Source organism: Cherax quadricarinatus, chromosome 84, assembly GCF_038502225.1.
Source record: "Cherax quadricarinatus isolate ZL_2023a chromosome 84, ASM3850222v1, whole genome shotgun sequence".
Classification (NCBI taxonomy): Eukaryota; Metazoa; Arthropoda; class Malacostraca; order Decapoda; family Parastacidae; genus Cherax; species Cherax quadricarinatus.
Genome location: NC_091375.1, coordinates 4,892,809 through 4,918,311, shown reverse-complemented (window position 1 = coordinate 4,918,311; position 25,503 = coordinate 4,892,809). Strand labels below are relative to the sequence as shown.

Here is a 25,503-nt window from a genome sequence, read left to right as displayed (position 1 = left end):
CTCAAAGAATAGTTGGGTAAATGTCTTGCATTTGTTGTACACTTATAATTAGTGTAAATCGTGGACCAGCAAATTACATAAGAGTTGTCAAGTCTCTTAATAAATGTCATACAGTCCACAGCCTAGTGTTAATGGCTTAAACAAAATTTCTAGTAATTATTCAGGAACCATATGTTGTTAATTTAAGGTCAGATGTGTGAGTAGGGGGGAGCCGAGAAGGTGGGCACGAAGAAGGAACATTATGGTGACCTAGTGTTCCTTAAGTACTTAAGTGTAATGTTTTTGGTGTGCTGGATCTTCCCAGTTATGTGAGTGAAAGTTAGTTCAGGACTGTACCTACATTCACCCACATAATTTCTCACAGCAGAATGAATTTGGTTTCGGATAGATTATCACACAGGTACACGATGTGAGCGGTGTTGAGGGTTATACCCTGGCAGGCCTTCCTCAGGCTAGACTTTTCCTCTGATCGCCTGATCAACCAGGTTGTTTGTGCGAGCAGCCCGCATAACCATTAACTTGGCATGCTCAGGTACTTCCAAACATTTTAAGAATACACGAGCATAATTACGGAACACTGAAGTATATTTCCCATTAAAGAAACAGGAAGGTAGCTCTAATTCACTGGTACAAGTGCCGTTGGTACTCCCTCCTTGATAGGACACGGCACATTGACAAATACATTAAAATATTAAATATTCTTGCTATAACAAACTTGAACATGAGCGAGGTATAAACAAACTATAATTCCCAACAGAAACAATTATAACACGCGTTATCATGTATATATGTGTATGAAGCGCTCAACTCGTATGAGAAGCTATTTTTGCAATCCAGTTGTCCTGCACTATAGTGACTCACTGAAGGACTCCCTCCTCATCTCTTGGATCAAAACTCTAACTCCTGCGGGTTTAGCGCGTCCCCAAAAATGTGATAGTTGCATAATGGGAACAAAATCAAACGGTGTGTGTAGGGGGGAGAGTGTAGGGTTGAATTAATATTGATAAAACTCGCCCATCCAGCTGCTCTCCTGAATTTCTTGAGGGAAGTTGACCTTCAACAAGCTTGTGATGTTTTTCATATTTTGTGAGAAATTAGACTCGTGAAGAGAAAAGGAGTTACGGCGGTATTTATATAAATAAGTCAAGATCAGAATAAAAGCAAGGAAGTGAAATGTGTTTAAAACAGAAAATAGAAGTTAAAAACTGACTAGGTTTGAACACTCAATTTTTTTTTTTCTCAACTGTGGTTGCTGTATAGTCCTTGTGGCTTAGCGCTTCTTTTTGATTATAATAATAATAATCAACTGTGGTTGTAAACAATGGGATTTTTAAAGGCACTAAGTTACAACAATTGGTTTACAGTGTAAAAAAAAACTCAATTTTAAGTTTTGGGATCTGATAAAATTTTAACTAGAGAAAAATTATAGAAAAAAATAAACTTGTTACTGGTAGAAAATCTGGCAGCTGTATTATCAGCTGATTATCTTCCTTAACTTCAAATTACTGAGAAACTGAAGGTAAAGCTGCTTCATGACACCACAGGTAAGTATAACTCTTAAATTAATTATATTTAATATTTACACACACAAAACATTGGGTTATGTAACTGAAAAGGGGTTAGTGTTACATTTTAACTATGACCATTGAAAGAATAAGGGAATATATGATCAATACTATACACGTGATAGACAGGCATAAATAAAGGATATAAAGAGGGTTCTGAGGATATCTATTCAATTAAGAACTAAATAATCTTTATTTTTATCAGCATTTCTTTCGAAATCGGACTGAACGTCTATCTGAAGTTATATTATTTTTAATATGTCATTATACTTTTCTAATCAAATTACTCTTTGTTAATTTAAGAGTCTTTAAAATTCTTGCTGTTAATAGTTTCGGCAATCATCGCCCCTGCAACCCGGTAACTGAGTTGTTCTATATTCGCCAGTAAGGACTTAACCACCAGCCGGGTGTTTCTACTCCCGGAGCCCGGTCATGGGCCAGGCTTATGGGCCGGTCTCAGACCAGGCCTCTTAAATTTCAAAGCAAATATTGCAGGAACAAGTTACTAAGAAACAAGGGAAAGTAAAGAGAAGTGTATACTGAAAGTAGAAATTTGTACGATTTGTCTGCCTTGTATGTTCACGAGACCAAGGGAAGACCAGCAAGTCTCTCAGTGTAAAACTTTTAACAGCCTTCAGTTTCACACTGAGGACAGAATGGTAGTACGTCATCGGATATTTGATGTCTACTAACTTTATCCCTGCTGGTGGTAAACTCGAAACATCTTTAAAAGTGAACACAAACGGGAGAATTGATCGAGCCGAAAAACAAAACCTGTAATTTGTAAAGTTAAAGGCTTATCAAATATGTCAAGCAGTCGCTACTGTTATGCTCTAATGAGACATGCAACACCTGGGTATCTCCAGCAAAGATTCCCAGGTATCGCATGCTTGTCTTATTCATCAACTTGTCGATAGCGTACATCATTCTTGCAGTGATACTGCCGTGGCTCACCAGAAGCATTTCTTGTGTGTATACCTAAGCTGGCGCGGCAAGGAAACGTAGGAAGCGTGGAGAACAAAGTTCCGGATAGAGCAGCTAAACTGCTGACGGTCACGGCCAGTAGTAGGTGGCAATAGTAATGACTGTAATAACTGCCAGACAAACAACTTGTGATGAGCGCCAGAGAGAATCATGGCCAGGGTTGGTTGCGGTTGTGGCGAGACCAAACACTACAGTGCGCACCATCACCTTTATACTAAACTGCTAAATTGTCTACCGCTATGTCTACTATTTGCAGTACACTGTAAAACTTAAGTGTTTATATACACACTGAGGTGTGTATGTAAGCACATGCACATAGGTTGGAAGTTGAAGACTCAGATGAATCAAAGGGATGTTAGGAAGTATTTCTTCATAGTAGTCAGGCCGTGGAATAGCCTAGAAAGTGACGTAGTGGAGGCGGGAACCATACATAGTTTTAAGGCGAGGTATGATAAAGCTCATAAGGCAGGGAGAGAGAGGACCTAGTAGCAGTCAGCGAAGAGGCGGGGCCAGGAGCTATGACTCGACCCCTGCAACCACAAATAGGTGAGTACACAGGTTGGTATGTGTATATGCTCAGACGTGTACACTGCAGCTTATCTGTAACGCACTTTATACACTCACCTAGAGGTATGTATATATACACCGTGTGGTATGTAACTTGTATACAGCAAAGTTAATAACTTTTAATTTAAAATATTAGATATAAAAATTCTATATTAGTGTGCAGGTGATTTGTATCCTTTATACCTAGCAAACTAAGTCATTATTCTTTGCGATTATTTGAGGAAGACTAATATTAACACTGGTAATGAAAGAAACAAAACTGGCGACTCTTGATTAATTCAGGCTAGTGAATATAAGTTATGACTGAGAAGTAGCATCATCAGTACATATGATGGGGTCCTGGAGGCCAATAATAGTAAAACCGGTTAACGAGTGTCAAGAGAAGGGGGGGGGGGATCATTCCACTCTTTCAAACACAAGTACGCGATTGTTGTACAGGAATTTGTAAATCTGATCGAAGAGGGTAGTAGGAACTATCATTCAACCCATACAAATACAACTAGGCAATTACTGTGCAGGAATTGGTAAAACCGGCCGATAAGAGTTAAGAGGTTCGTAAACAATAAGTTCTTGATGCAGGACTCCCGCTGCATTTTTTTTCTATAATGGAGAAGCTAAATTAAACGTAACAAAGCAGCAGCAACAGCTGGAATGAGAGGAGCACTAACCTCTATGTGTTTGATTCTGTCTATAACGGAATCTTCCTTGATCCTCTTGATGAAGGCGTAGCCGGCTCCATTATCGGTGATGGTGAGGCCGAGGGCGTCCTCTGTCTTGGTGATCTCCACCTCCTTCGGTCTACCTGTGTAAAAAAGTGGCGTAGTGTTAGCTACAAGCCTACCCGCTGTACGTGGGCCATTCAAGCTGCATTTTAGTTGTGTAAAATTACAGGCATGGGCAAGTGCTAAACTCGTAAGGACTTGTGCATCCCCTGGGGAATAAGGTTTAATCCATGGGAAAGGTAGCTCCAATTTCTTGGATCAAAAGCCCTTCACCATCATCGAGGTGGTGGATGTGAGCTATATATTAATATATATATATATATATATATATATATATATATATATATATATATATATATATATATATATACACACATATATTTGAGACATACCTCAGTGTACACGCATTGATATACCACGGTTTATACACACTGATACAAACGCCTCAGTGTATATATATGTTTAAGATTGAGACACTTATGCAGCATATGGGAATCTTTATTCAGGAAACGTTTCGCCACACAGTGGCTTCATCAGTCCAATACAAAGAGGAAGGCGTAAGGAGAGGAGGAGTATGAGGTAATCAGTCCCTCAGCCTGGAGTCTACTCCAGGCTGAGGGACTGATTACCTCATTCTCCTCCTCTCCTTACACCTTCCTCTTTGTATTGGACTGATGAAGCCACTGTGTGGTGAAACGTTTCCTGAATAAAGATTCCCATATGCTGCATAAGTGTCTCAATCTTCAACATATATATACACTGAGGCGTTTGTATCAGTGTGTATAAACCGTGGTATATCAATGCGTGTACACTGAGGTATGTCTCAAATATATATATATATATATATATATATATATATATATATATATATATATATATATATATATATATATATATTTCTCCATGAGGAAGTGGAACAGAATTCTTCCTCCGTAGCCATGCGTGTCCTAAGAGGCGACTAAAATGCCGGGAGCAAAGGGCTAGTAATCCCTTCTGTATACATTAAAGTTAAAAAGAGAAACCTTTGTTTTTCTTTTTGGGCCACCCTGCCTTGGTGGGATACGACCGGTTTGTTGAAAGAAGATAAAGATAAAGATTATATATAATATATATATTATATATATTACTGGTATACGCTTCATAATATAGGTAGAAACACTAAGAGATCGCTTCATATTCTTCGAGGATACCAAAATAGGAAGGAAAGTCGCCTTGATAGAAGACATTGAAAAAATCGCAAGCAGAGACGAAGTCTTCCAGTGGCAGAGAAAAATGACATGTTGAATGGTGATAAAATATATGGAAAGAATAAATGAACTCGAAAAGCGCGATGGATACAAAATATATGTACAAGAGGCCATTCTCATAGAACAATAGGAACGTATAAATGTATAGTATAATACTGTTGGATGACTTATTTAGAACACAATGATAAATGTCGGGAAGACCAGAAAAACAATAGATAATGAAAAAATAAAGAAATAATGACAATAGTGAAACTATTCAAGTACCTTTTGCTTTTTTAGAATACTGTTCGATATAATTACATATATTATAAAAAACACGTCACGATGAGGTCATTCATATTTACCTTTTCGGTGTGCAAATATGAAGTCGTCTAAGCCAATCTGTCCCCCTAAAAGTTTGGTCATGTCGACTTTGTGTGTGTTGAGCGTGCAGAACAAAATCTGAAAAAAAAAATTATATATAGTGACGAACAGGATCTGAGTGTCACAAGAACACCACATTTATAAAGTTTCTTGACACAGCATTCCTTAACTCGTGATAACATTTGCACAGTGAATCACACACCACCTGATAACACTGACATTTACACGTCAAAAGCAATGAACTTGCCAACCAAAGTTACTTCAGTCATACCAAAATAGACATATCATTAAGTGACGGGGTAAGAAATACTAAATAGATGTCTCTGCAGAGCTGAACAAAGCCTAGTAAGTACCAGAGGTAGGTGGACAAGGAAATGTCAGTCAGGTCGAAAGGCTCCTGAAGTAATTCTGTCCCTCAAAGCAATGCTATCCTATAAAGTATTTCCATGGTTACTCATAGGAGGGGCTCAAGAACGTAGTCAGTTGCTCTCCAGAAATGTAGAGATTAACACATAAGCTCACTCCATACGAGAGCTGATACACAAAAAAAGTGATGAATGTCAACCAACAGAAAGCTTAAGAGACAGGCCCACGAGAAAGATAAGAGACCAGAACAATTGTAATATGTAATTAATTACTAGAAATAGCACAATAAACAGAGGGAGGCTTCTCATTTGACAATGTGTCGCCCTAAACCGTTTTATCAAGTCAATAGGCTTGATAAAGCCTACAACACGTCTAAAAAAAAGCCAACTGCTCCTTGGGTTTTATATTCCTTGTTCGTCGGCTACTCGCTAACTGATCAATTAATTTCTTACTTGAACACACACACCCACAATAGTATGAGAAAATATGAAAAGTGAACTGGTAAAGGGTACTAAAGGACAAAGCTGTACAAGAAATGATGAAGGTGAGAGGTAAGGAAAAATTCAAACCAAGCATGAAGAGAAGAAATAGGAAGAACGAAAAGAGCTCATGGTCTAATCAGGAACACACACACACACCAAGGGGAAGTGTAAGAGGGCTTGCAAACAGTATACAGCAAATCAAATAGTAGAGAACAATGAAATAAACATGAGAGAAACTAATATGCAAGACAAAATGGAAGCTAAAAGTTTGAAAATTATATAACAAAGGCCAAAACTAAGCAGAAGTTGATAAATGAGACATTTGTGGAATGTATGACTATCTTTATTCTGGCAATGTTTCGCCAGCCAGTGGCTTCTTCAGTCAAATATAGAACAGTGGAAGATGAGTTTGAGGTAATGAGGGGTATTGTGCCTTTTTGCTCTTAATCAGGGGCTGCGGGCTGCCCCAAGCCTAGTTGATGAGGTGGTCTGTCATCAGCCTAGCTGCAAGGATAGAAGAGCTCTCAGCACCTGTCACAGATACGTCACAGTACCACAGCACAAGGTAACCTAAACTATTCTAACACTAGAAGATGGTAGGGGGGAAATATCATGATGTATATTAGAATGGATAGGGACATATAGACATGCGAGGGAGCCAGGGACATTAGATGGCAGCTCAAGTCGTAGATGAGCCATTAAGATGTCAGGAAGCAGGTTTTTAGTCTTATGATGGTAAGTGGGGTAAACTAGACGAAGAATGGAAATACTATAAACAGTTTCAATAGTAGGTATGACTGTGCCATGGAGGCCAGGTGTGGAAATTTTTTACATAATTTTTCTGACGGTAGAACATATAAATGAATAGTATAATTGCGTAATAAAATGTGATGCTGATTTGGACCCTTCGAGAAATTTTAAGTGAAGTGGGGTGTGGAACAGTCGGAGAGTGACGCAGAGAAGAAACACCATACTGAATTTAATGTGTGAACACTGGACTGAATTGTGCAATGTAATCAGGAGTTCTCGAAGGTCAATTCAAATTCAAATTCAATTCAAATTCAAAGTTTATTCTCTATAAAGATTACAATGTTGAATTTACAGAATTTGGTTGTGTGGTTTACATGTAGTTAAATAATGATTACAGTGTACCACTAGAACGCCTAGCATGGCTAGGCATTTCGGGCAGACTTAGTTTAATTCTTTATTTTAAAATATTACAAATTATGAGGTAAGTTGGTATTATGGCTAAGTGACTAAATACTAGTTTGTGAGTTTAGCAATGTGAATGCTTTTGTTTTGGCACAGTACATAGTTTCAGTATTGGAGTATCATAGGATTCATTATTTTAAGATTGAGATTAATATTTCTGTTTATGGTCAAATGGGTGAGTGAAAGTGTGAACCACCAGGTGGTATTCGTGTAGTAATTGGTGTATATCGGCCTCGATCCAAAATTTAGAAATTGCTGACACGTTCCTGCTGAAGAATTCGGATAAAGTGTGGAAACCCCTTACAATTCGGCAACAAGGACGAAAAAATAGAGGACACCCATTCTCCCAGGAGCACACCTTAGGTAAGTGGCGCTTACCCATAACGTACAGTAGTTTTTGCGTTGGCCATCGTAAATTCTAGCTGTAGTGGTAGCGTTAGGATGTTTCCAAAAAATAATTATGATCCAATAATTAAATGGTAAGTGGTAATACGAATGTCCTTTCTAATAACACTTTTATGTACAATAATTATATTCCGTGTACCCAGCAAACCTAATAATATATAGTCTACACAACTTCAATTTACCAAAGTAGCTGATTTTAATATTGTAATTAGTAATTTAATGTTAGGTCTAGCTTTTTTGTAAGAGTGGTAGGGCGTGGGCATCGAGGGAGTGACAGTTTGGCACCTACTGTGACTAAGTCCCACTTACCTCACCCGTATTTCTTGCAGGAAATAATTCAAGTAATACCCTGTAAACCTCCTGCAGGTAATTTCCCACACCAAGAATCATTAAAGCTTGTCGGTAAGATTCTGAGGGACGTTGCCAGCTGTGAACCAACCCATATATACACAACAGACGACGTACGTATATTCACAACTCGGAACCTACATACACAACTCAGGATGCACATACACAATTCAACACCTACATACACAACTCAGGACGTACATTCACAACTCAGGACGTACATACACAACTCAGGACGTACATACACAACTCAGGACGTACATACACAAAACTCAGGACGTACATACACAACTCAGGACGTACATGCACAACTCAGGACGTACATGCAGAACTCAGGACGTACATACACAACTCGGGACGTACATGCACAACTCAGGACGTACATACACAACTCGGGACGTACATGCACAACTCGAGACACTCACGGGGAAAATAAAATAATTCATTTTAAGCGCTAAACCCATGTGGGTCATTCAGCTCAAGACATGATGGAAGCGCGTTGCACAGTCTGCTGAGCTCGAGAGAGACGAGCTTCTTATTGTTACTCAACTATATGCACACTCACGAGGAGACAGCTTAATGGCTCTCTCTCCCCGTGACATTAAAAGTGGTATTACAGACACATTATAGAATTCAGACCATACTTGCTAACCTACACCTGCCAGACTCACATTTGTCATTTCCAACTCCTGCAGGACCAACATGTGTTACGGACTCGCACTTGTCCCTCTCACAACCTTCTGTGGAAAAGGTCATTTATTAAAATAAATGTTTCGCCACGAATTGCTTCATCACGACTGATGAAGCCACGAGTGGCGAAACGTTTCCTTTAATGTGCTGAAGTGTACACAAGTGCGCTTTTCCAAAGTTTGTCGGTAGTACCATACCATTTATAACAATCACAACTTCCTGCAGGGCCACACAGTATCATTTCCACACCCGTTACCTCAGACCTGTCACTTCATAATTAATATTGCCATACAATCGGCACTTTCAGAATTACTGTAGGAGTTGAATAAGATTAATTGTTGGGAGTGGACCCAGATGTACTTAACCTCCCCATTTTTCCCTCTCTCTCTCTCTCTCTCTCTCTCTCTCTCTCTCTCTCTCACACACGCACGCGCGCGAGTGGTGGAGCCAAATAACAGTTTCACTGATAGGCACGATAGTGCAATGAAGGCAACGTATCAGTAAATTTATTTCTAATAGGGTAAGTGTGGGGCCTGGAGTTACAGCTCGACCCTCGCAGACACAAAGAGGTGAGTACGTGAGGAAACTGTGCACTATCAGGTGTGGACGTGGGTTTGGGGAGAGGAAGAAGTGGTAAGGGAGAGAAAACAGTGGGTGATGGCAGCCGGTGTTGGGGAGGGAGGGGGATGTGGCATGTGACTCAGCAGATATGTATGAAGTGAGACACATTATGTGAAGACGATGGTTCAAGCTCAGTGGAGGAGACACGTAAGGGTAAACTTTACCTCCAAGGTCACTAGCAGCAGAGCTAACAACAGCTAGGTTATGTTAACTTCACCACTAAAACCTTAGCAACAGAGCTAGCACCACATAGGCTAGAGGTCATTTCGCTAGACTAGCAGCCGGCAGATTAGGTAAACATCACCACCAAGATCACTAGCATCAGTTAACTTACAACAGTAGGCAAATCTACCTAATAAGAACAACAACAGACTGACTGCTCAGGCCGAGAACAGGGAAACTTGGTCTGGGACCGGACCGCGTGGGCAATGATCCCGTATCCATCCACCGGAAAAACCAGATGAAGAAAAATAGTGTTGCAAGCCAAGCGCCATATTATTGTGGATCATTCGATGCAATCAGTGGTTCCCAAACTTTTTCAGCTTGTTACCCAATTTAACATGCCACATAAAGCATGTTACCCCTTTCACAAAATGTTGTTATTATTGATATATATGGCTAAATTAAAACACTTGAGATATTTTCTTTTATTTATTGTATTTGAACACTGTGCATCTCTAATGACTATTACCAAAGATGTCAAGAACATCAGTGGGATGGATGGAGTTGCATACTTGAAGCTAGTTTAGGAATTCTTGGCTTCGTGGTTGAAAGTGCCAGCCTGGCATCGTTTGCAACATTCAAGCGAGTCCTCTTTTTTGTTTTCATACCCAGCACAGTTGAGAAGCCCTTCTCGCACAGATACGTTGTTGAGAATGATACCAACAACTTCAAGGCTCTCTTGGACAGAGTTGGCGAGTCAGGTAGTCGTGAAATCCAAAAGGAATCTGCATTTTGGTTTTGGAATTCGATTTTCAAGGCCTCATTGGCTCGCATTGTGATCCACTCCTCCTTTGCAGGGAAATCATCATCATGAATGGCATCATCAGGTACAGAGAAGGGATGAATGATCCACTGAAGAGTGGCTGTTTCTTGGCCACTCTCTGGAAAGTAGTGATGCATGCTTGTTTCAAGCCCCTTCAAATGGTCGCTCATTTCTTGTTTTCTTGATTTTCAGAATTCATAACTTTTTTTCTGTCACCCCTCCATTACCCCCCAAAAATGGTTAAATTACCCCCAGGGGGTAATTTACCCCCAGTTTGGGAACCACTGGATGCAATGAATGGTTGAAGCTCGTTCCTCCGTCTTCCAATCACTATCGAATTGCAGTCACCCATTCTAATGGTTATCTTTAAAACCCATGTTCTCTGATATTTATCAAAGAACATGGGTTGCACGCACGCACGCACGCACGCAGAAGTACGACACGAGAGAGGGGTGGGTTGATTGCATTTTCTTGGACTGCAAGGCCTTCAGACACAGTTCCTCACAAGCGACTAGTGCAGAAACTAGAGGATCAGGCGCGTATAACAGGAAGGGCACTGCAATGGATCAGAGAATACCTGACAGGGAGGCAACAACGAGTCATGGTACGGGACGAGGTATCACAGTGGGCACCTGTGACGAGCAGGATCCCACAGGAGTCGGTCCTAGGACCAGTGCTATTTCTGGTATATGTGAATGACACGATGGAAGGGATAGACTCAGAGGTGTCCCTGTTCGCAGATGATGTGAAGTTAATGAAGAGAATCAAATCAGATGAGGACCAGGCAGGACTTCAAAGAGGCCTGGACAGGCTGGACACATGGTCCCGCAACTGGCTTCTTGAATTCAACCCTGCCAAATGCAAAGTCTTGAAGATCGGAGAAGGGCAAAGAAGACCGCAGACAGAGTATAGTCTAGGTGGCCAAGGACTGCAAACCTCGCTCAAGGAGAAAGATCTTGGGGTGACCATAACACCGAGCATGTCTCCGGAGGCACACATCAACCAGATAACTACTGCAGCATACGGGCGCCTGGCAAACCTGAGAATAGCGTTCCGATACCTTAGTAAGGAATCGTTCAAGACACTGTACACTGTGTACATCAGGCCCATACCGGAGTATGCAGCACCAGTTTGGAACCCACACCTGGTCAAACACGTCAAGAAATTAGAGAAAGTGCAAAGGTTTGCTTGCAACAAGGCTAGTTCTGAAACTCAGGGGTATGTCCTACGAAGAAAGGTCGAGGGAAATCGGACTGACGACACTGGAGGACAGGCGGGTCAGGGGAATCATGATAACATACAAAATACTGCGTGGAATAGATAAGGTAGACAGAGACAGGATGTTCCAGAGAGGGGACACAGAAACAAGGGGTCACAATTGGAAGCTGAAGACTCAGACGAGTCAGAAGGACGTTAGGAAGTATATCTTCAGTCACAGAGTCGTCAGGAAGTGGAATAGCCTAACAAGTGATGTAGTGGAGGCAGGAACCATACATAGCTTTAAGACGAGGTATGACAAAGTTCTGGAAGCAGAGAGAGAGAGAGGACCTAGTAGCGATCAGTGAAGAGGCGGGGCCAGGAGCTGAGTCTCGACCCCTGCAACCACAATTAGACGAGTACAATTAGGTGAGCACGTACACACACACACACATGATAACGACATACAAAATACTGAGAGGAATTGACAAGGTGGACAAAGACAGGATGTTCCAGAGATTGGACACAGTAACAAGGGGACACAGTTGGAAGCTGAAGACACAGATGAATCACAGGGATGTTAGGAAGTATTTCTTCAGCCACAGAGTAGTCAGTAAGTGGAATAGTTTGGGAAGCGATGTAGTGGAGGCAGGATCCATACATAGCTTTAAGCAGAGGTATGATAAAGCTCACGGCTCAGGGAGAGTGACCTAGTAGCGATCAGTGAAGAGGCGGGGCCAGGAGCTCGGACTCGACCCCCGCAACCTCAACTAGGTGAGTACACACACAGGTATGATAAAGCTCACGGTTCAGGGAGTGACCTAGTAGCGACCAGTGAAGAGCCGGGGGCCAGGAGCTTGGACTCGACCCCTGCAACCTCAACTAGGTGAGTACAACTAGGTGAGTACACACACACACACACTCTTTTAAAAGTGATATACTTGTCAGTAAGGTGTGCCACAGTATTGGTATCGGCCAGTTTTGATGGTATCGGCATTGACTCAGATATAACCTTGTGGGTTTCAAGGAAGGTTAGGGGATGTTAGCAGTGAAATGTATTGTGGCCTGAAGGTGACATCAAAATAGAGTGGATGTGGTACTGACACAGCATGGTAGACACAGGCTGTATAAAATACCGGTAAAGTAGTAGATTGGTTTCAGACTACATTAGCTATATTATATTAGGAGAAACAATAAACTTGTAAATGTCATGCAGCTCCTGGGAAATAGAGGGTAATCAGGTGTGATTCAAGAAAGGGGAGGGTGGCTTCAATTACTTCGATTAAAACTCTTTTACCTTAAAGTTACATTAACTATAAACCATACCCCGACCGGGATTGAACCCGCGGTCAGAGAGTCTCAAAACTCCAGCCCGTCGCGTTAGCCACTAGACCAGCTAGCCACAATAAGATTAACTATAGACTGATCTTAAATATTCTACACATGAAAATCCTTTGGAAAGAAAACTAAAATACACACACACACACAAATAAGGCAGCATTAACTAGAATAGATTGTTAGCAGGCATGAACTAACGCCGGAGGCAGGCGAAGATAAACGAGGTCGAACCAGCACCATCAGCCTGGCTATCCCTCCCCCTACCCTGCCACCTGCAGGAGGCGGGGTCAATGAGCCACCTGGTGACTGATGCACCGTAGTCCGCTGAATCACTTTCAGGGGAATTATATTTTTATTGTGGGAGAGCGCTAAATCCTGGGGAATATTTTCTTTAGCAAAATTTAATGCATCAGCGGTGTGATGCCACACTATTCTATATGGTAGTTACACAGTGGGAATCAATGCTAACAATATTTTCCTGTCAGGACGGGGACATCCAGTGTTGAACGTTGTCAACCTGATCTGGGAAACTTCAGTAGGGCAATAATAATATCTTCAAGTATTACAGTAGGGTTCGTCAGCTACGGTACCTATAAATATTTCGTTTCAGCAAAGCTGGAATCAGATATGAGAACAGGAAGGGAAGGGGTAAACCCAATTTCAAAAGAAGAAACATTATCAGCAGAAGCACCAGTAACAACAGCAACATCACCACCACTAACAGCACCAGCACCTCCAGCACCTGCACCATCAGCACCACCAACAAACCACCTTGTCTAACTGGGAAATAAAACTATCTTGGATGTTCGCAACGACAACAGTTCCCAAATATACGACTAAACGATATTGAAGATTACTGATGCAGCGTCGTGTTCCTCATCCCATCTACCATTATCCTGGTCACTAAAAACAGTAAGTTGCAAACAAAACTTCATCCTCCTTGACAAGTTAGACAAGATCGAAATGGAAAGCAACGGTAGATTCAGTAAGAACTAACGAGAAAGGTACAAGTCTTTTGTAGAACAATAGGAGCAGCAACAGATAGTATCCCTAGTAAAAACAACAAAAGTAATAGTGATAGTACCCCAGAAGGATCAGCAGCAGGAGTAGCATTAGTGCCACCAGTGGGAGTAACAGCAGTAGTATTCCTAGTGTCATCAGCAGAAGCAGTAACAGCGATAGTACGATCGGTAAAAGCTAAGACATTAGCAGCAATAAAAGCAATAGTAACAAGGAATTAAATACAATTTTGTAAGATTTACTTGCCATTTTACGATACTCGCAACTGCCAACAATTATGCCAGAACGCTAAATGTTTAACTAGCTTCAGCTACACGCTTATAGTGCATTATTTCAAACACGTTGTATTCCCAAAATAAATCAAAGACAGCAGAATCATCTACAATATCAGTTGTATCCCAAGTCTCAAAGTCCCCTCCCCATGATGCAGGAAGTGTCCAGGTGGACTAGCATGGTGACAGGAAATTCCCAGATCGATACCGCTATCGTGTTGAATAGCCAGACATGTATCTCCTCACCACAGCTTCCACGGCCTTGTGTTACTTGTGACGGCTCCATGTTACAGAGAATACAACGGAAGCCTTAATTAGCGAGCAGCATTTGAAAAAATAACGACGTATAAAGATTTAAACATTGTGTTAATGGTAGGCTAAACTACTCTGTACCCTGTAATCCTTATGTTACTTAAAGATCTTAATTAAAGAGGACTAACTCTTGCAGCAATTTATACCGGAGTGTTTAGAGAACGCGACGGTCTGGAGTTTTGAGACTCTGATCGCGGGTTCTATCCCCTCCCGTGGTATGGTTTGTTTGGAATCGTGTCATTACGATTTTGCTAGTCAGAGAGAATGAGAGATTTGCAGGTAGTCTTCTTAGCTGGCCTTAAACTTCTAGTTGCTACTCTGTGGTCTTCATGTGTATAATTTTTAACTGTGATCTATATAATATACGTATGTATGTATGTATGCAATAAGATCACTGTAAACGGGTGGTATCACAATATGCAAAATAACCAGTGAAAAACAAATAGTGAAATTCCAAGTGCTGTTGCATTTCAGGGGTACAACGTCTTTCACCCTCTCATATTCACCTTTCATAGTATTTCATGTAAATAAATTATGAAGATATTATTAGTCAGAACTATACAAGGATAATATAGGGACTCCATCTCACCTTCAACCTCTTCAGTCTTCTGTTTTTGTCCGTACATTATATTGATAGCGCCACTGGCGGGGAAAACGTCTATATAATAAATATACGCAGTTGTTGCTCATATGTATAATTCTCCAACATGTCGATATTATATAACATTAATATTATGTTAGATGAACAGAAGTCGGCGAGGGGGGGGGGGTTGATACTGGAGAAGGGCTTTTTGATCCAAGGAATTAGTTACCCTGTCCCTGGATCAAACCTGATTGTCTCACTTTTCCTTGATGCTGTATGACCTCAGGTTTGAGTGCTTACCCGTGATTATAGTTAGTGAGATGGGACGGTAACAAGAGTGTCACCGGACAGGAAGACACTAGGTGAGGCTTTTACAAGCTCAACAACATTGCCCTTTACAACACATTCATCTGAGGGGACGTCCAGTTTGCGATCACCGGACCAAGTACGGTCCACTTAACTACAAATTGTTTTTCGCCTGAGAGTGTTAGCAAAATTTTTTTTAACTAATACATGAACTACTGGGGCAATATGACCTACCGAACTCCACACCTAGTATGTGTGTAACCACACCTAGTACTACCAATCTCTTATTATTTCTCTAAAAACAGCAGGATGTACTTTACTCATCGTGTGACTTGTTAATGGTCCAAGTCGGACCGAAACGTCGTCATAAGTTTGTCTCCTCTTGGTGCGGGTTGTGTATATCTCACTTATCAAAAACAAAAACAAAAAATACTGCTGCCCGGCCACACATCGATTTTTAGTCATGTGGACCACAACTGTAACTGACGTCATTCGTTTAACCTATTAAGTACATACAATCCACGCTACAGAAAATGCCTCTCAAAATGACGCTGAAATTGCACAAACCATCACGACTTGTTTCACCTCTCACCTGGGGATATCGGTATTCATGTCTTCAAGGATTACGGGAGATGTGGGGGGGGGGGGGTTCGTTGATGAGGTGCTCCTGATCCAAGGAATTGGAGCTACGCTCCCCTTGGCCTTTCAAGGTGGGTTCCTAGATGCTGGTGAGGGGCTCTTGATCCAAGGAATTGGTCTTCTCCCCTTCCCTTGAACGAAGATGTTATATGACCCTATGGGTTTAGGGTCACATGAGACCAAACTAGATAACCTCCCATTCCCTAGTCGCAATATGACCCCTTATAATAATTGCCAGCACTGATAGCAACAGTTTAACTATCAATTTGTAGATGAGCGCAAGAACTTCGGGTAGCTTTAAATATAGGCTGGACGGATACATTAGTGTGGGTGGGTGTGAATTAGACATGCCTAGCATGGGCCTACTGCAGTGGTCCTTATTTTTTTTTTGTGTGTGTGTTGTGACAAAAGGTAAACTGAGGAACCTAAGGAAAACGTTAATATTATATTGAAAATGACTTCCAGTGTTGTCCACAATTACACTGTAGTACTAGTAGAAGGAACAAAGATGGGTGAAGTACTGTCAGATAGTTATCATATTATCAGATAATTTATGGCGCCTGTGTCTCCGGTAGGTGTGCAAACAGTGTCCATGACTACCAATAGTATACCATAGTTGGTCGTTAGGTAAGACACATATGCAACAGTTAGGTATCTTTATTTCGAAACGTTTCGCCTACACAGTAGGCTTCTTCAGTCGAGTACAGAAAAGTTGATAGAAGCAGAAGATACTTGAAGACGATGTAATCAGTCCATCACCCTTAAAGTTTTGAGGTGGTCAGTCCGTAGGCTTCTTCAGTCGAGTACAGAAAAGTTGATAGAAGCAGAAGAGACTTGAAGACGATGTAATCAGTCCATCACCCTTAAAGTTTTGAGGTGGTCAGTCCCTCAGTCTGGAGAAGAGCATTGTTCCAAAGTTTGAAACAATATGTCTCTTACCTAACAATTTTCATATTGTCGGTATTTTATACCTTTCTTGCACATACGCCTGAGTGTATATACCCGTCTCCATGCAAGTATTCACTTTCCGTCTCTCCAACATTCTAAAGGAAACAATACGCAAGTAAGATCCAGCAGTTTAATTGGTTTAAAGTTCGTAATGAATGTAATATTTCTAACTCCTTAATTTAGATTTTTTTTAATTGATTTGATTAGTTTCATTATTTTTACTACCATAATCCCAGGGAAACGCTAAACAAGCAGGGACTCTGCGATTCCTGAGAATGTTAGGGAATCTGAATTTATTCAAAGATGGTGAGGATAGCTCCAATTCCTTGGATAAAAAGCCCTTCACCAGCATCAGTGCACTTCCGTTGAAGTGTTAAACACAATAGAAAATAAATACATCAATACTTGAAAAAAAATGCTCCCACCCCCTTATGAAATTATGATGGGTAAACAATCAGAGTAAAGGTGCGGTTGGAGTTTATAGGGTAGCTGTTGACAGATGCCTCGTAGCTCCGTGGCAGGGCGCTCAGCTACCAACCTGAAGACCCGGGTTCAGTTCTTGACGGGGGGGGAGAGACTCGTGTGCAACCTTTGTAACACCCTGATAGGTACCTTCATGCTACCATGGAAAAAAGAGACAAAAGAGTTCCGCTGGTTATACACCATACTGCTCCGCTTTTTTTTAGGGGGGTTATCCTGGGCTACTATAGACCCTGATAAGTTAATCATCCAAGTAAAGCCTATCTATAAAACACCCTACCACCCGAACTACACTCAGAAGTAATGATGTGTCAGAGAGATAGGTAATCAAGAGTCCAGTAGCAGGTGATAAACTTCATTATTCCGGCGCATAATAGGCCTAGAACCTAAATAACGAAGTCTAGCGATTACGAATTTAAGGTTACAGCTTACAGAGGTCTTGAAACTCGGTATCTAGGGAAAGCTCGCCTGTGTTGGTAGTACAACTAAAATTCTACAGCTTCACTAGACAGTGGTGGTCATGACTAGGGAACAGAGGATCAACTCAGGTTTATCGCTTCACGTTAACAAACAGCAGTGAAAATGAAACACTGATAAATTGGAACGACGTAAGCGTTACAAGAGCGAGCACATGTAAGATTAGGAGAGCAAGAGGGAGGGACCTCCAAGCAAGAGAACGCGCTAGACTTGAACATGAGGAGAAGGGGGGAGGTCAATTAGCGATGAGGCTTCCTGTAACATCATAAGACGGGTAGAAGAACAGTGTTCTCTCAACTTTCTCTTACGATTTTAACCGTTGTGGGCCAGGCCCACAACTCTCTTCTTTTGAACATCGGGAATATATAATTTCCTATTTCTTGATCTTAGGATGTTGTGTGGTGATCCTAATTTTGTGTGTGTTGGAACTCTTATCACATCTTACGTGATATTTTTTTTTTTTTACGGGGTGAACCGGTAAGGCAGCGGAAGGCTTGGTCAAAATGTCGTATACGTCAGACTGGCGCCAGAAAACATTTTCCCATAAATTAATCACTAATAAGCATTCGTTTATTTAGGGGTGATTTTTACATTTTGTATACATCCGTAATATAGAAGCGATGATACAAGTCGTAACATAGTGGCTAGGACCATTTTCAAATTACATTTTAGAGAGGAAATCTTAGACGACGTTTCAGTCTGTACTGTACCATATGTAATACCATGAAAAAAATAGTCAAGTTATAATGGTCCATAAGGGAAAATAAAGTCGTCTAGCATTGTCTGTAACAAGACTTGGTTATTGCGAATAGAAGTCATGTGGCGTGTGCATGATAGTGTATCCAGTGAAGCAAGAATCAATAGCATCATGGAAGAGTGAGGCGCCATAACACCGACGTCTGGGGTAACCCACCTTGTGTATTCACCAGACATTGTCTCCCTACACTCACCAGGACACCAGGGAAGACCATGTAACTGCAACCCATTCTCACACCACAAGTGATACTCGTGCACATTTGAATCTTCCCCGGTACTACCCAGTCACTGGCTTGCCACACAGGTCGACACCGTTTTAGTTTGTTTATTTGCGGTTAAATATAATTTTTTTTTAGTTAGTTAACCTCAATGGGCCTGCTGGAACACTCAGAGACCTACTAAACCATACTCATGGTCGGACCTACTTAACCCGCAGGCATCATAGAGCCTGAAGAAGGGAAGGCAGTTATACAAGTTTTAAGTAAAGGTCCTCCAGTTCCGCGGATCAAGAACCATTCACAAACATCATGGCATCCTTCCCCTTGAAGAACCTAATTCTTGTAATAAAGTTGGTAGAATTACCGACAATATGTAAAGTAAAAGGACACAAGTGCAACTAATGTGACATTTATTGTGGCAACGTTTCGCTCTCCAGGAGCTTTATCAAGCTTATCAATGGCTTGATAAAGCTCCTGGAGAGCGAAACGTTGCCACAATAAATGTCACAGTTGCACTTGTGTCCTTTTACTTAACCTAATTCTTATTATTACCTCATTTCATTACCTTTTATTCGCCATCCTTTATTCTCTAGTATCTGCCAGAATACTTCTCTATTATTTGGTGAGAGAAATATCTCCTTTTGAGAAAAGAAAGGGAAAACTTTCTCATAGGAAGATCCACTCTGTGGAGCTTATGTTCACTTGACCCAGACCATCAACTGGCTAACTGCTCCACCCCTTCAAAAATATCATGTGTTGTATGCCACGCGTTATATCAAAGGGCTGTGAATCGACCCCTGCAACCACATGTAGGTGAGTACGTTATATACTACATAAAGGAACACTTCGTGTATGCAAGAGATACATGAACAAGGTTAAGCCACTATTACGGTAACGTTTTGCCCACCAGGGGCTTTATCAATGTTTCATTAATGTAAATAACTTCGCACATGTATTTTTATACATGTCACATGTTAGTGAACACTGGTCTGGCCAGCACTGGTGCTGGTCTATATTTTAAAGTTGTCGTCGCCGTGTTGCTGGTACTAAATTATTAAACCAGTGTTGCCACTGGCTGCTCCCTGGGATGTTTGATGTGTTATCGTATTGATCTGCGAGAGTACCTCCCTTCAATAATGGGGGAGATTAATACTGAAGAGGTCTTGATCCAAGGAACTGCAGCAACCCTACCTTTCCTGAGATCAAGCCTAATAAATGCAAGCAGACGTGTTCTCTGGCTCAGGAGTGATTACTGAGGTAGATGTGGAAAAGGAAATGGTTAGATTTATTAAATTTAAAGCCTGTCTACTACAGAGTAGTCATTAAAGCTGCATGATCACCACTAATCAAGAACATTCTTGCTTTAATACCTAAAATAGTGATTAAGTACTCTCAGTTTATATACCGAGATACAATTTTTGTTTGTTTACACACACACCTGTGTGGGGATATTTGTTATCCAACCTTACTTCCAGCATAATACTACCTGTTATATACTTCACACAGGTTTCAAGTTTGTTCTACCCTCAAAGCTCGGCCTGAGGATAGTCTTCCTTCTTGAATGCTCAACTAAGTTGTTGCTAGTCCGCAGGCGTATTACCATTACATCCTGGCAGAGATGACACTAGGATGAAGTCGTGATCCTGGAACACTACTGTGTTGTGATCATTGTTTATATGAAGTGAAAAACCTGCCATCACATCTTACGATGTAATCTTTAATTCAATACCATATGTACCAGTAAGCCAGTGAAAGGTTTCAGTAATATGAGAATGTCAACATATGAGAAATGTTCACGTACCTTCTGTGATAACCCTATAACTGGTGGTAGTGTGGTGGTAGGTCTGTTGTGAGGACTGATCATGTGTGGTTGTGGTGGTGGTAATGGTGGCACACGAGAGACGGGGAAGCAAAACCAAGCAAAGATCGATAGTTCATCGTGCTTCCAAAACACAAGCATCTCCCAAAGGCACCCCCCCCCCTTCCCAACACACACATACCCTGCCAATAGCAGAGTCGACCACTGCAAGCACATATCAGTACACACGTTATAAGAGGGCTCAGGCGCCGGAGGCCAACCCACTTCAAACGTGGATGATAGAAAGGCAGGGTCAAGCAGATAAATATCAACCCACCCAACACACACACACACACACACACACACACACACACACACACACACACACACAGCTGGAAGTTGAAAACTCAGACGAGTCACAGGGATGTTAGAAGGTACTTCTTCAGTCACAGAGTTGTCAGGAAGTGGAACAGTCTTGAGAGTGATGTAGTGGAGGCAGGAGGTAATGATAAAGCTCATGGAGCAGGAAGTGGACCTAGCAGCGACCAGCGAAGAGGTGGGGCCAGGAGCTATGAACCTACCCCTGCAACCACAATTAGATGAGTACACACACTTGCCTTACACGTGCTCTCTCAGTGAGTTGTCCTCCTCTTGTATCAAACCTGATTACTTTCTCAACATTGACAACGAAGACAAAATTATATTCCTGGAGAAGCTCTAAACTCGCATGGGTCATACACAGCCTAAGGAACAGGAAGGATAGTGGTAATAAGATGTGGTCCAAGAAAGAGAGGGTAGTTAAAAGAAACGAGAAATTTTCAGCAGCATCAAGGCAACATATTTATGAAGACCAGATCAAATAAAACCATGAAGATAAATAAAACCATGAAGATCAAATAAAACCATGAAGATAAATAAAACCATGAAGATCAAATAAAACCATGAAGATCAAATAAAACCATGAAGATCAAATAAAACCATGAAGATCAAATAAAACCACGAAGATCAAATAAAACCACGAAGATCAAATAAAACCACGAAGATCAAATAAAACCACGAAGATCAAATAAAACCACGAAGATCAAATAAAACCATGAAGATCAAATAAAACCATGAAGATCAAATAAAACCACGAAGATCAAATAAAACCGTGAAGATCAAATAAAACCATGAAGATCAAATAAAACCACGAAGATCAAATAAAACCACGAAGATCAAATAAAACCACGAAGATCAAATAAAACCACGAAGATCAAATAAAACCACGAAGATCAAATAAAACCACGAAGATCAAATAAAACCACGAAGATCAACAATAGCCACCAGACTCTTAATAACTAACAGACTTCATAACCAACAGACTGTTGTTAACTAACAACAGTTAATAACCAGTACTGTTAGTGACTCTGGTCTTCAAACTGTCAACAATTTTGTGTATTGGAGAAGAAAAAAATAATACAGCATTTCACCTTATGGTTTTCGGAATGCAGAAAACTAACATAACCATATATATACAGTGCGTCTTTTCCGTGTGTCACGTTTTCGTTGGCTTTAAGTTGAGTCATTGTTCCACCCGCTGGTAACTATCACCGGCGTGTGGAACATAATGAACAAAGGCTCAATTTGAAGCCAACGAAAACGCGGGCCCTCCTGTATATGGTTTAAACAATTACACATTGTGTCTATAGGAAACTGTATACGTATATGTTTGAATGAGTAGGCTTTTCCTGGTACAGTTTCTTGATCCTCTCCACCTTCCCCGGTCGAACATAACAGCACCCAGACTGAATTTATATTTTTATAAACTGTGAGCACCATTTATGGGTTGCTATCCCCAGGCCATCTCATACATCCTGCAGAGATGAGCTAGATCAAGTCGTGATCCTGAACACACTGTGTGTGATTTGTTTATTAGTGAAACCTGCCATCCACTTACGTGTCAATCTTAATCAATAGCTATGTCCACTAAGCCAGTGAAAGGTTTCAGTAATATGAGAAATGTCAACATATGAGAAATGCTCTGACCTTCTGTGATAACCCTATAACTTGAGTTGGTGGTGGTCTGTTTGACTGATCCTGTGGTCTTGGTGGCTGGTAATGGTGCCACGAAGACTGGACTAATCCAAGCAAGATCGATAGTTCATCGTTCAAAACCAGCATCTCCCAAAGGACCTCCTTCCCACACACACCTGCAGAGCAGGTCGACCACTCAAGTCACATATCAGTACACCGTTATAAGAGCTCAGGGCGAGCCAACCACTTCAAACGTGGATGATAAGCAGTTCACTAGATAAATATCAACCCACCTTAACAACACACGTACACACACACAACACACACACACACACAGCACACACACACGACAGTCACGCTGGAAGTTGAAAACTCAGACGAGTCACAGGATGTTGCTAGGTTCTTCAGTCACCAGAGTTGTCAGAAGTGACATCTGAGTGATGTGTGGATCCGGAGAATGATGCTCATGGCAGGAAGTGGACCTAGCACACCAGCAAGAGGTGCTCGGAGTATGAGGCTTCCCTGCAATCACATTGATGAGTACACACACTTGCCTTACCGTGCTCTCAGTGAGTTGTCCTCCTCTTTCAAATGATTACTTTCAACTTGACAAGAAGACAAATTATTCTGGAGAAGCTCAACTCATGTATACACGCCTAGGACCAGGAAGGATAGTGGCAAGATTGGTCCAGAAAGAGGGTGTTAAAAGAAACGAGAAATTTTCGCAGCATCAAGGCAACAATTTATGAATCCGATCAAATAAACCACAATCAAATAACCATGAAGATCAGAACACCTTGAAGATCAAATAAACCATGAAGATCAAATAAGCTGAATCAAATAAACCATAAGATCAAATAAAACCACTGAGTCCTAAACCTGAATCAAATAAACATGCAAGATCAAATAAAACCATGAGATCAAATAAAACACATAGATCAAATAAAACCGTGAAGATCAGTATACTCATGAAGATCAAAAAAACCACGAAGATCAAATAACCGTGAAGATCAAATAACCGAAGATCAAATAAAACGCACAAGTCAATAACCGTGAGAAGTCAAAAAACCATGAAGTCAATAAAACCAGAAGATCAAATAAAACCACAGATCAAATAAAACCACGAAGATCAAATAACCGTAAGTCAATAAAACCGTGAATATCAAATAAAACCAGAAGTCAAATAAAACACGAAGATCAAATAAAACCATCGAAGATCCAAATAAACCACTGAAGTCCAAATAAAACCACGAAGTCAAATAAAACCACGAAATCAAATAACCGTGAAGATCAATAAACCGTGAAGATCAAATACCACAAGATCAAATAAAACCACGAATCAAATAAAACCACGAAGATCAAATAAACCGTTGAAGATCCAAATAACCATAAGATCAAATAAAACCAGAAATCAAATAAACCACGAAGATCAAATAAAACCACGAAGATCAACAATAGCCAGCCAGGATGCTTAATAGACTAAGCAGACTTCATCAACAATCTGTCTAACTAACAAAGGTTACAACGGAGATGTTGTACTTGGTCTCAAACTGTCAACAATTTTGGTATTGGAGAAAAAATAATACAGCTTTCACCTCTCGTTTTCAATCGAAAACTGAATAACCATATATACATGCGTCTTTCGGTGTCACGTTTCTTGGCTTGCTGGTATGTTCCCCGCTGGTAACTATCCCCAGGTGACATTCAACTGTCTCACTTTGAAATACTAAACTGCTCTGTTATGCTCTCAACATAACCTTGTCTTGAACTGTATCGTATTTTTGAATGAGTAGCTTCCTGGTACAGTTTCTGATCCTCTCCACCTTCCCGCGTCGAACATACAGCACCAGACTGTTTATTATAAACTGTAGCACATTTGTCATGATTTACCTCTCATGTTAGTGAAGCATTGTGTTTTATTGTCGCGGGCATTTGCCTGTTGTGTGACTCACCTTTTGTACTCTACCTATTTGTGTTGCAGGGTCAGCTAGCTGCCTCCTGCCTTTCCATTTGTTACTTAGCCTCTCTCTCCTCCCATGGGCTTTTCAAACCTCGTCTTAAAACTGTTATGGTTCCTCCTCCCTACGTCATTCAGGCTTTCCATGCCTTCACCTATGATGAAGAAATCTTCCTACTATCCTCTGCCATTTGTGTCTTCAATTCCAATTGTGGCCTCTGTTTCTGATGTCTCCTGGAACATCTGTCTTGTCCACCTTGTCTATTCCACGAGTATTTATATGTCGTTATCATGTCTCCCTGACTTCCTGTCCCCAGTGTCTAGGCCGTTTCCCTAATCTTTCTTCATAGGACTTCCTATAGTCTGGAACTAACCTTGCAAACCATTGTACTGTGTGTGTGTGTGTGTGTGTGTGTGTGTGTGTGTGTGTGTGTGTGTGTGTGTGTGTGTGTGGGTAGGGAGGTAGAGTATGAGAGAGAGAAGAGGAGGATAGAAGGAAGAGAGAGAGAGTAAGAGAAAGAGAGAGAGAGAGGAGAGAGGAGATAGAGGCATGAGAAGATTAGAGAGCAGAAGCAGAAGAAGGAGTAGAGTCAGAGAGTTGAAGTGTCAAGAATGGATCAGGGAGAGAGATG

The 25,503-nt window shown here is 41.0% G+C and overlaps 1 protein-coding gene across 1 annotated transcript in view; it reads right to left on the bottom strand.

Moving 5' to 3' along the window:
- Positions 1-1,302: 1,302 nt before the first annotated feature.
- kermit (PDZ domain-containing protein GIPC-like protein kermit) overlaps positions 1,303-25,503 on the bottom strand; it is an 88,530-nt gene continuing 64,329 nt past the window's right edge. Inside the window, exons 2-3 of the mRNA XM_053799312.2 lie at positions 5,430-5,526; positions 1,303-3,918 (exon numbers count right to left, since the gene is read on the bottom strand). Of these exons, the coding sequence (XP_053655287.2) occupies positions 3,731-3,918; positions 5,430-5,526 (285 nt within the window). The 3' untranslated portion in view covers positions 1,303-3,730. The remainder of the gene's footprint in view (positions 3,919-5,429; positions 5,527-25,503) is intronic.